Source organism: Tachysurus fulvidraco, chromosome 15 (assembly GCF_022655615.1).
Source record: "Tachysurus fulvidraco isolate hzauxx_2018 chromosome 15, HZAU_PFXX_2.0, whole genome shotgun sequence".
NCBI classification, from domain to species: Eukaryota; Metazoa; Chordata; class Actinopteri; order Siluriformes; family Bagridae; genus Tachysurus; species Tachysurus fulvidraco.
The window spans coordinates 23,713,260-23,725,759 of NC_062532.1; the positions used below are offsets into that span (position 1 = coordinate 23,713,260).

At 39.1% G+C, this 12,500-nt stretch overlaps 2 protein-coding genes across 4 annotated transcripts in view; both read right to left on the bottom strand.

The window, feature by feature from the left end:
- The window catches only part of LOC113648525 (nitric oxide synthase interacting protein), a 12,741-nt gene extending 11,505 nt beyond the window's left edge, over positions 1–1,236 (bottom strand). For 2 of the 3 annotated variants that reach the window (XM_027155737.2, XM_027155736.2), the window contains exons 1-3: positions 1,111–1,236; positions 716–795; positions 497–602 (exon numbers count right to left, since the gene is read on the bottom strand). In XM_027155737.2, coding sequence (XP_027011538.1) covers positions 497–602; positions 716–785 — 176 coding nt within the window. In that variant the 5' untranslated portion in view covers positions 786–795; positions 1,111–1,236. The remainder of the gene's footprint in view (positions 1–496; positions 603–715; positions 796–1,110) is intronic. The other variant, XM_027155735.2, reaches the window with a different exon arrangement.
- An 8,755-nt stretch (positions 1,237–9,991) lies between these two features.
- The window catches only part of LOC113648516 (germ cell nuclear acidic protein), a 6,942-nt gene continuing 4,433 nt past the window's right edge, over positions 9,992–12,500 (bottom strand). Inside the window, exons 2-6 of the mRNA XM_047801261.1 lie at positions 11,235–11,290; positions 11,060–11,128; positions 10,483–10,534; positions 10,337–10,373; positions 9,992–10,247 (exon numbers count right to left, since the gene is read on the bottom strand). Coding sequence (XP_047657217.1) covers positions 10,193–10,247; positions 10,337–10,373; positions 10,483–10,534; positions 11,060–11,128; positions 11,235–11,290 — 269 coding nt within the window. The 3' untranslated portion in view covers positions 9,992–10,192. The remainder of the gene's footprint in view (positions 10,248–10,336; positions 10,374–10,482; positions 10,535–11,059; positions 11,129–11,234; positions 11,291–12,500) is intronic.

The window sequence follows — 12,500 nt, forward strand, 5'->3', positions numbered from 1 at the left end:
CCACAGGGTCTCTACACGGCTGTAGTGTGTGTGTGTGTGTGTTCCTACGTCACCACAGGGTCTCTATGTGGCTGTACTGTGTGTGTGTGTGTTCCTACGTCACCACAGGGTCTCTATGTGGCTGTACTGTGTGTGTGTTCCTACGTCACCACAGGGTCTCTACACGGCTGTAGTGTGTGAGTGTGTGTGTGTGTGTGTGTTCCTACGTCACCACAGGGTCTCTACACGGCTGTAGTGTGTGTGTTCCTACGTCACCACAGGGTCTCTACACGGCTGTAGTGTGTGAGAGTGTGTGTGTGTGTGTGTTCCTACGTCACCACAGGGTCTCTACACGGCTGTAGTGTGTGAGAGTGTGTGTGTGTGTGTGTGTGTTCCTACGTCACCACAGGGTCTCTACACGGCTGTAGTGTGTGAGAGTGTGTGTGTTCCTACGTCACCACAGGGTCTCTACACGGCTGTAGTGTGTGAGAGTGTGTGTGTGTGTGTGTGTTCCTACGTCACCACAGGGTCTCTACACGGCTGTAACGAAAGACAACAGCAGTCGAAATCTTTGATGGCGTCTTTCCCCAACCTCACATTCTGAGTGCCGTAACCGGAAGCAGCTTAAACACACACACACACACACACACACACACACACACACACACACAGGGAGATTTTATATAAGTACATAAATAAAAAGACAGAGATAATGAGAGACGAAGTGAAATGAAACCTGTGTCCTTCCTCTTCTCGTGATAAGTGTACACTGCTCCAGCGGTACAGTTCTTGCCGTGTCGAGTCATTGTCACGTGTCTTCAGTGGAATAAAATACATATAATAACACCATAAAAACGCGTTATATATGCAGTAAACCCCGAATAACCCCCTGTTCCCTGTATAAGTGCACTTGACATAGTGCGCATACACACGACATAGTGCACTACATCTAGTCCACTACACACAGGAATGGGACTGAGCCCAGACTTTCTGTTACATAAATAACTAATCACTTCATATAGTTATAGCTATAGTATAGATATAACACCAGGGTCATCTAAAGTCACATTAACACATAGGTTATAAACGCAGATGTTTATTATAGCGCAAAGGAACGGATTAAGGACAAACCTTTAATGAACAAATCTCCGTTGTTTACCACAGACTACAACGAACCGGAAGTTATTCTAACGGACCGGAAGTATTTATACGTGACGTTTGCTAGTTCTGCTTCCAGGTTGTTATACGAATAAATAAACAAACGAATAAATTCCCTATAAATTATTATTCTCTAAAAGAAGCCACCAGCTACCTTCATGTCCTCATATAACACCATCACACGCCAGTTAACTTCATGTCCTCATATAACACATCTCACACCAGTTACCTTCATGTCCTCATATAACACCATCACACGCCAGTTAACTTCACATCCCCATATAACACATCTCACACCAGTTACCTTCATGTCCCCATATAACACATCTCACACCAGTTACCTTCATGTCCTCATATAACACCATCACACGCCAGTTAACTTCACATCCCCATATAACACATCACACACCAGTTACCTTCATGTCCCCATATAACACATCTCACACCAGTTACCTTCATGTCCTCATATAACACCATCTCACACCAGTTAATGTCCTCATATAACACCATCTCACACCAGTTACCTTCATGTCCTCATATAACACCATCACACACCAGTTACCATCACGTCCTCATATAACACATCTCACACCAGTTACCTTCATGTCCCCATATAACACATCTCACACCAGTTAATGTCCTCATATAACACATCTCACACCAGTTACCTTCATGTCCCCATATAACACCATCTCACACCAGTTACCTTCATGTCCTCATATAACACCATCACACACCAGTTACCATCACGTCCTCATATAACACATCTCACATCAGTTACCTTCATGTCCCCATATAACACATCTCACACCAGTTAATGTCCTCATATAACACATCTCACACCAGTTACCTTCATGTCCCCATATAACACATCTCACACCAGTTAATGTCCTCATATAACACATCTCACACCAGTTACCTTCATGTCCCCATATAACACATCTCACACCAGTTAATGTCCTCATATAACACATCTCACACCAGTTACCTTCATGTCCTTATATAACACCATCTCACACCAGTTACCTTCATGTCCTCATATAACACCATCACACACCAGTTACCATCACGTCCTCATATAACACATCTCACACCAGTTACCTTCATGTCCCCATATAACACCATCTCACACCAGTTAATGTCCTCATATAACACCATCTCACACCAGTTACCTTCATGTCCCCATATAACACCATCTCACACCAGTTAATGTCCTCATATAACACATCTCACACCAGTTACCTTCACGTCCCCATATAACACCATCTCACACCAGTTACCATCAAATCCTCATATAACACATCTCACACCAGTTACCTTCATGTCCTCATATAACACCATCACACATCAGTTACCTTCATGTCCTCATATAACACCATCACACACCAGTTACCATCACGTCCTCATATAACACATCACACACCAGTTACCATCACGTCCTCATATAACACATCTCACACCAGTTACCTTCATGTCCCCATATAACACCATCTCACACCAGTTAATGTCCTCATATAACACCATCTCACACCAGTTACCTTCATGTCCTCATATAACACATCTCACACCAGTTACCTTCATGTCTTCATATAACACATCTCACACCAGCTACCTTCATGTCCCCATATAACACATCTCACACCAGTTACCTTCATGTCCTCATATAACACATCTCACACCAGTTACATTCATGTCCTCATATAACACCATCTCACACCAGCTACCTTCATGTCCCCATATAACACATCTCACACCAGTTACCTTCATGTCCCCATATAACACCATCTCACACCAGTTAATGTCCTCATATAACACCATCTCACACCAGTTACCTTCATGTCCTCATATAACACATCTCACACCAGTTAACTTCATATAACACATCTCACACCAGTTACCTTCATGTCCTCATATAACACATCTCACACCAGTTACCTTCACATCCCCATATAACACCATCTCACACCAGTTACCTTCATGTCCCCATATAACACCATCTCACACCAGTTACCATCAAATCCTCATATAACACATCTCACACCAGTTACCTTCATGTCCTCATATAACACCATCACACACCAGTTACCATCACGTCCTCATATAACACATCACACACCAGTTACCATCACGTCCTCATATAACACATCTCACACCAGTTACCATCACGTCCTCATATAACACATCTCACACCAGTTACCTTCATGTCCCCATATAACACCATCTCACACCAGTTAATGTCCTCATATAACACCATCTCACACCAGTTACCTTCATGTCCTCATATAACACATCTCACACCAGTTACCTTCATGTCTTCATATAACACATCTCACACCAGTTACCTTCATGTCCTCATATAACACATCTCACACCAGTTACCTTCACGTCCCCATATAACACCATCACACACCAGTTACCATCAAATCCTCATATAACACATCTCACACCAGTTACCTTCATGTCCTCATATAACACATCTCACACCAGTTACCTTCACGTCCCCATATAACACCATCTCACACCAGTTACCATCAAATCCTCATATAACACCATCTCACACCAGTTACCATCATGTCCTCATATAACACATCTCACACCAGTTACCTTCATGTCTTCATATAACACATCTCACACCAGTTACCTTCACGTCCCCATATAACACCATCTCACACCAGTTACCATCAAATCCTCATATAACACATCTCAGACCAGTTACCATCACGTCCTCATATAACACATCTCACACCAGTTACCTTCATGTCCTCATATAACACATCTCACACCAGTTACCTTCATGTCTTCATATAACACATCCCACACCAGTTACCTTCATGTCCTCATACAACACCATCTCACTCCAGTTACCTTGACGTCCTCATACAACACCATGCATCTTTATCTTCTTTTCTCCTTCCAGACGAGACACCTATCACCCTCCTACCTGTCTTCCTAATCACTTCTGCTATAGTCTCTAAGTCATCTGGAAGCTTGACCACCCAAAGCTTGTCTCAGCTTCTGTCAGAATTCCTCAAACATTTTTCCTGAAACTTCTTGTGTGTTTGTTATAATTCTGTTAAGATTCTAAAGTAACTGAATCAGCCTGAAGCAGTGTGGCAGTTGAATTATAGCTAAAAGTGTTTCTAAAGTAAGTGAAACAGTGATAGTGTAAAGAGCCCGACGCACTGCGGCTCTGTAGAGTTTAAAGCAATAACCCGAGGTAGTGTGGTGTTGTCTGACTGTAACAGTGTTTTAAACTTACGTTTTAAGTCCATGTGCTGTGGTGAAGTAAACGGTTAGGCTTTAATGCAAAGAAACCCGACGTACTGTGGTTTTGTCTGACGTACTGTGACAGTGTTAAACTAACGGTTTAAGTCCAAAAGTGCTGTGGCTAAGAAGACTGTTTTAAAATATAACAAAAACCTGATGTACTGTGGTTTTGTCCGACGTACTGTGACTGTGTTACATTTTAAACTGTTTGTGAGTTTGTGAGTGTTACTGTCAGTGACTGAAAGTGTTTGTGAGTGTTATTGTTTAAGTGTTACTGTTGGTGAGTGTTTGTGACTGTTTGAGAGTTGTGAGTGTTAAGTGTTACTGTAGTTGACCTCGAGGCCAGACGGAGTGTGTCTGTGTCCGAAGCAGTGAGACCTTTGAGTTTTAAAGCCCGACGTATTGTGGCTGTTTTGTTCATTTGTGTCCGAAATACTGGAGCTGTGAATAGACTAACGGTTAACTAGATAGCTTATAGTCACAGAAACTGTGTAAAGTTTAAAGACTCAGATTTAAGGAAAGCTGTGAGTTTGTAAAAATGGAACAGCTGATTGTTAAGTACATCGCTAAACACGGTTCTCAGGGAATGTCTGATGGAATAGAGAACATTGTTGATAAACCGTATGAGTATGAGGGCTATTTCTAAATGACCCTAAAATGCCCAAGAACAAAAAAGAGCAGATTGCCAATGCACTGCAAGCAGTTCTCGCATCGTATAAAGTCACTAGGAAGACTTTAAATGTATTGAAGGCTGAAAACGAGCAACTGCAATCTAGACTAGATGATGGGATAATATCTAAAAGAGATTACCACATGAGTGAAATACTCTGGAAAGAAGAACAGATTAGGATACAGAGTGAAATTGCACGCCTTAAAACTAACAACAGCATGTTTAGTTCATCTGTGGAAACATTGTTCAAAGATTTAGAGGACGCAAAGTCTGCTTGTCAATTTCTGATAAAAAATACCACAACTGAAACTAGCAGCAGTAAGACATCTGTATGTGGCATGTGGAGTAATCAGGTTCCTGACATGTTAGACAGTGATGAGAACTCAGACAGTGATGGGATTCTCAGTCAGTCAGGAGTCAATACTCTGACTGTACAGTTAAGTTCCCCATGGCTCCAGTTCACTTGACTACAACTATGTGTGCTAATGAAGAAGCGGAGGAACCAGTGACCTCTACTGTGGTCAGAGGGTTTAATCCCAATGAGCTAGAAGCTGTGATTAAAAGTATCGGTAAATTTGATCCTGCCAAACAAGATCCATTAGACTTTCTAAAGGTCGAGCTATATGCTGACATTTACAAATCCACAGCTGGTGATGTGTGTGTGTTGTTAACTGTGTGTTTGCCTGACACTTTGTCTGGAGCGTTAAATCAGAAAGTCAAAACTAGAACTGCCAATAAGTTAGAGAGGAAACAAGCACTGCTTGAAGTCCTAGGTGTAATGTCAGGTGACTGGGGTAAAATATCTGATGTGTACATGAGGACAGGGAGCACCCCAGGGCATTCTCACAGCGATTATTGGAGACATTTAGAACTTTCAGTGGCAATCCTGATATCACACCGAATGATAGTTTTAAATCTGCTTTGATTAACAAATGTGACTCACTCACTCGTTCTGCTGTGTCGATGTTTGTAACCCATCTCTCTGATTATAACGACATCATTGCTAAAATGACACAGTTTTTCAACAACAATGCTAACACAAAGAGTCCCATCCTGTGTCAGCAGTAGGTGTTAAAAATCTCAATAAGAATAGAGCCAATAAGGTTTCCTGGAAAAATGAGACCTACACTACTGCAGATAGAAAGGAAAGACTACCCTCTCGTAACCCTGATAACCCCCTGGTGTGTTATTCATGTGGCAAAGAGGGACATATTTCAAGGGAATGCAAATTTTCCCTTAAGAGTCCAGGCCCCAAAACAGATTTACACCAGTTACAGTAAACAGACTGAGAAAGGAGCTCAAACATCTGTGTAACTCCTGGCCTGGTGTTGTTCACCAAACTACTCAACAAATTTGGCAAAGTCAGAAAGACAAAATACATTCTGTTCAGAATGTGCACCATCACAAATTTGACAGTAGTGATGACGTTGTGGTAAAGAATTACCAAAATGAGAGCCCATGGTCTGCTCACCAGGAGAGAACATGCAGAAATTCACATCACAAAACTAAAAACCGTCAACCTGGTAAGAGATCATTCCACATAGGTCAATTAATATCATAAAAACTGATGGCAGTCATCAGGGCCATGTAATTAGGCAAGTTTATGTTGTATATGTGTGTAATATTTTTGTGTGCTGTGTTAAGGGGGGGGGTATAAATTCATTATGTTTTCAAGTGTTTTTATGTTGTATGTGTTTGTAATGTTTTTGTGTGCTGTGTTTAAAAGGGGGGGGGGTATAAACTCATTATGTTTTCAAGTGTTTATCAGGTCAAAAAGAAATAGATGTGGGGATGGACAAGAAAGGCAGCTCTCATGACAGCAGTGCCCAACTGGTTTTGGTCCAGGTTTTGGTCTTGGTGAACCTTACAGCATGATCTCCAGACCCAGATGAACAGTGTAACAGGAATGTATAAGGTCTTCTTGACAACAGCGTTCCTGAGGTATCACAGTGATGTTGGAACCAGTTCATCACCTCCTCAGAGAACATCTTCATGTAAATAATCTCAAGGATTGGAAAAGATTTGAAGAATTGTTTGAAAGGATTCTAAGCAGGGACAATTTGGGAATATTACAGAAGAATGTATTAAAGAATGGACTTTAAGGACTTTTAGGTTTATCACACAGTTACCATCAGGAGAATGGCAAGGACTGGACATGGAACGCTGGGACAAAACTACATTGGTTTTATTTGTGAGTGTGAGACCATTATGTGGGGCACTACACACTAATCATGAGGCTTGTGAAATCGATCTAACATGTCCACAATAAGTTTACAAGAGGAATAGTTTCAAACAGGAAAACATGTGTCACCACAACTCATGATCACTTTTCTATCTTTGTTAATGACAACCAGATAACACCAGATACAGCTTGGTCAATAGGACAGTATTACTTCCCATACATAAATGTCACCCAACAAACACTGTCGTTGAATCCAGAGGAACAACTAGGTTTCGTGGAAGAATCCCAGAATTTGATTTTGAGTTGCCAAAATTAGATAATATGCTAATGACATTAATGCAGAGAAAAGACGACCATATTGTTAAAGCTCAACAAGGTCTTATGGGAAAAGATAATGTCTTGACTAAACAAATGCATGGTGGTGATTTGGTTATTGCCTATTCTGATCTGATTTGGGATGTAACCTTAAACTGCTGTTTGTGTATGCATCTTTCTCATTCTTTGTCAATGCATTATGTTATGCTGTATGTATATAACAGTAATTCTTAACGTGTGGTCCGCCATCGACCCCTAGTGGTCCGTGAAAAGATGACCTAAACTAGGCAAGTGTTTATAAAATCGTCACTTATTTAAGTAGATTTTTAATGTACTTGTGAATCAGTTCTTGCCAAAGTAGATTTAAATCTCAAAATCTAAAAAAAACTTTGTTTGTGATAATCCCTAATGTCCTCCCTTCTCTCAGGCGCTACAGAACTTTACTAAAACTCCCAGACACAGGAACAGTTCCTTACCCCAGACAATCACCCTGATTAAAACCTCACCATCATTATATTCACTGCTTCATATCTATAAGTGCTGCATTATCAGGACTGTCAGTCATCACATCATCTGTATATATTACACACTACTGCTGCTGTATAGTGTACTAAAGTATAATATTACACTATATTGTTATTTACACTCTCATACTTTATGTACAGAACTGATCTGTTATATATTCTGTATTTATATTTAATACTCATAATGTCTATATTATAGTGTTATTAATGTGTGTGTTGTATAGTATAGTGTTATTTATGTGTGTATTGTGTTGTATAGTGTTATTTATGTGTGTATAGTATAGTGTTATTTATGTGTGTATAGTATAGTGTTATTTATGTGTGTATTGTGTAGTATAGTGTTATTTATGTGTGTATAGTATAGTGTTATTTATGTGTGTATTGTATAGTATAGTGTTATTTATGTGTGTATTGTGTAGTATAGTGTTATTTATGTGTGTATAGTATAGTGTTATTTATGTGTGTATAGTATAGTGTTATTTATGTGTGTATTGTATAGTATAGTGTTATTTATGTGTGTATTGTATAGTATAGTGTTATTTATGTGTGTATAGTATAGTGTTATTTATGTGTGTATAGTATAGTGTTATTTATGTGTGTATTGTATAGTATAGCATTATTTATGTGTGTATTGTATAGTATAGTGTTATTTATGTGTGTATTGTGTAGTATAGTGTTATTTATGTGTGTATTGTATAGTATAGTGTTATTTATGTGTGTACTGTGTAGTATAGTGTTATTTATGTGTGTGTTGTGTAGTATAGTGTTATTTATGTGTGTATTGTGTAGTATAGTGTTATTTATGTGTGTATTGTGTAGTATAGTGTTATTTATGTGTGTATTGTGTAGTATAGTGTTATTTATGTGTGTATTGTGTAGTATAGTGTTATTTATGTGTGTATTGTATAGTATAGTGTTATTTATGTGTGTATTGTATAGTATAGTGTTATTTATGTGTGTATAGTATAGTATAGTGTTATTTATGTGTGTATAGTATAGTGTTATTTATGTGTGTATTGTATAGTATAGTGTTATTTATGTGTGTATTGTATAGTATAGTGTTATTTATGTGTGTATTGTATAGTATAGTGTTATTTATGTGTGTATTGTATAGTATAGTGTTATTTATGTGTGTATTGTGTAGTATAGTGTTATTTATGTGTGTATTGTCTAGTATCGTGTTATGTCTGTGTGTCTTGTCTCGTCTCGTGTTCTTTCTGTGTGTCTCGTCTCGTGTTTTCTGTGTGTCTTGTCTCGTCTCGTGTTCTTTCTGTGTGTCTTGTCTAGTCTCGTGTTCTTTCTGTGTGTCTTGTCTCGTCTATGTGTTCTTTCTGTGTGTCTTGTGTCGTGTTCTTTCTGTGTGTCTTGTCTCGTCTCGTGTTATTTATGTGTGTATTGTATAGTATAGTGTTATTTATGTGTGTATTGTATAGTATAGTGTTATTTATGTACTTTTGAGAGTCACAAACAGCTGGAACCAAATTCTTTGTGTGTCAACATCAACACACTTGGCCAATAAACCTGATTCTGATTTGTTCTCCTACACACACAGTATATCTACCTCCTTCTCTCCATCATGTCCACCAGCTCTCTATCTTTCCCTGTCATTGTATAAACATTAAGAGTCCCTATACACAGACCTGTACTCCTGCCTTTCCTCTTCTCTCTCTGTCTACAAACCCCTCTCCCTCCTCTCCTTCCTCCACCAACAGTAGCCCAGTTCCCCAGATGAAGTTTAAATGATATTTAAATTTCAATTTAAATCATTTAAAATTATGTTTCCATTTGTTTTAATGACCTATTTTCTATGCTTCATCAGCTTAGTACAGCATATGTACAATGTATGATGTTAAAATGCATTTTAAATGTAAATGTAAAAAGTAAACAACCAGTAAGTAACTTTTATTATTTTATTAAACACCACGCAGCTGCTCAGTTACACATCACCGCTAATTAAACAATTAACCAGGTGACAAAAACTTATCCGATTATTAATAAACTCATTAAGGATCCGTTCACAAATAAGAATGAATTCCTTGTCCTGTTTCCCGAGCCGCTGTTTTACACTCTGGGCCACACGGTGGCGATGAAGACCTTTTACTTATCATCATCTTTATCATCATCATCATCATCGAAGATATCAGCAACCGTCCTGAAAATAAACACAAAGGCAGTGTACAGGTGTGTGTGCGGTATTATGGCTTTATATGTAATAAGTATTAAGAATGAAGTGAATCATACTTATAGATGGAGCCAGTTACAGAGTCCAACAAACCACCTGAAAGTACAGAAATGTGTACAGAAGGTTTTACAAATGAAATCGGTTTAATAAAGTACATGAAAGAGTTTATAAATAATTGAGTGTTTAATCATCTTGTTTCTGTTACCTGGCTGGCACACGGTGTCACACACAGGACACACAGCACACATATTACAGGACTGACAGGAGAAGAGAAGGAAACAACAGTTTTACTGGTTCGGTAAAAAAAAAACAATTGTGGAATGAATGTTGATTAATTCTCTGACATTTGAGCACATGTGTGTGTGTGTGTGTGTGTGTGTGTGTGTGTGTGTGTGTGTGTGTGTGTGTGTGTGTGCGTGTGTGCGTGTGTCTGTGTGTGTGCGTATGTGCGTGTGTGTCTGTGTGTGTGTGTCTGTGTGTGTGTGTGCGTGTGTGTGTCTGTGTGTGTGTGTGCGCATCTGTGTGCATGTGTGTGTGAGTGTTTGTGCGTGTGCATGTGTGAGTGTGTGTATGCGTGTGTGTGTATGCGTGTGCGTCTGTGTGCATGTGTGTGTGTGTGTGTACCTCTGTGTGCATGTGTGTGTGCGTGTGTGTCTGTGTGCATATGTGTGTGTGTGTCTGTGTGCATATATGTGTGTGTGTGTGTGTGTGTGTGTGTGTGTGTGTGTGTGTGTGTGTGTGTGTGTGTGTGTGTGTGTGTGTGTGTGTGTGTGTTTGCTCACCTCACAGAATTCACAGTGCTCAGATTTGTCTCCTTTTTTACATGGACACTTGTCACAGCTGTCACAGTGCTGAGACACACAATCAAATCAACAGCTGAAGCATGTGAAAATGTGTAATTAAGTCTTTATATTAACAGTTAAGCCTTTAGTCAGACTCAGAATGATGGTACTTTACCTCACAGTGGGCACAGAAGCTGCAGATGGAGCCGTCGTGATATTCTTCTTCATCATCTGTAAGAAAGTGTTAGATCGCTGTGTGAAAATGTCCAGACTCAGTGTAATAGATGGATGAACAAAAGAAGGGGAAATGGTAAGGTGCTAAAGGTAAGATCTGCACTAAACACTAAACCCAGCTGATGAGGAACTGAATGTAACCGTGGCATGAATGTTGGTGTCAGATAAGCTGCTCTGAGTATTTCTGTTGATCTGGTGATCTGTTCACACAACAGTTTACACAGAATGGTGTGAAAAACAGAAATATCCAGTAAGTAGAAGGTCTGCAGATCAGAGGTGAATAATCAGACTGCTCTGAGCTGACAGGATGTCTGTAGTAACTCCATCACTGTACAGTTGGTGGTGAGCAGAAAAGCATCTCAGCAGCACAACACATCAAACCTTCAGGTGGATCAGCTACAGCAGACAGAAGACCACATCAGGTTCCTCACTGGACAGAGGAAGACTGGAAACTTCATTTGTCCAGTTTGGATGAACCTGTGCACCTTTCCTTCAGTCTGATGTCTAATGTGAACATTAACTGAAGCTCTTGACCTGAATCTGTATGAGTTTATACATCTGCTGCCACATGACTGCATAAATGATCATGTCCACAGGGGTCCCTAATAAAGTGGACGGTGCGCATACATATGTAAACAGTGTTAAAGCTCCCTCTGTTGTTGGGTGCCGGAATTTATAATCCAACAAATTTGTAACTAAAGTATTTAGTTTACAGTCAAAAATGTCCAACTACACACTGTTCCTCGATGTAAGAGAATGTAAGAATTATTATTTTATCATTTACCTCTCAAGACGTTCTCTTCACGTGTAGACGCAGAATGACGCATTCATTTTAAAAGCTTTATTATATTTACCTTTAACAGATTTTAAAGAATAAATATTTATATTAAAGGTAATGTTCGTCTACACAGCCACAATAATGAATAAGAAGTTACACTAAAGCTATTTAGCGGCTGTTAATAGTGTTAATAGTGTTAGCATTAGACAAGACAGATTACACGTAATGTATAGCTACATAAACTACATCTACAATAACATTTTACATTTAGCTTCTGCAGCTTTAACCTGTGTAGTTTAGGACCAGCATGATTTATAGACAGTATAAAGGAAAGGAAATAAAAAAACAAAACAAAAATGATTGCAAAATTAATGTATTATGCTATATTTAATGCTATCTGGCTATATTTAATGCTATCTGGCTATATTT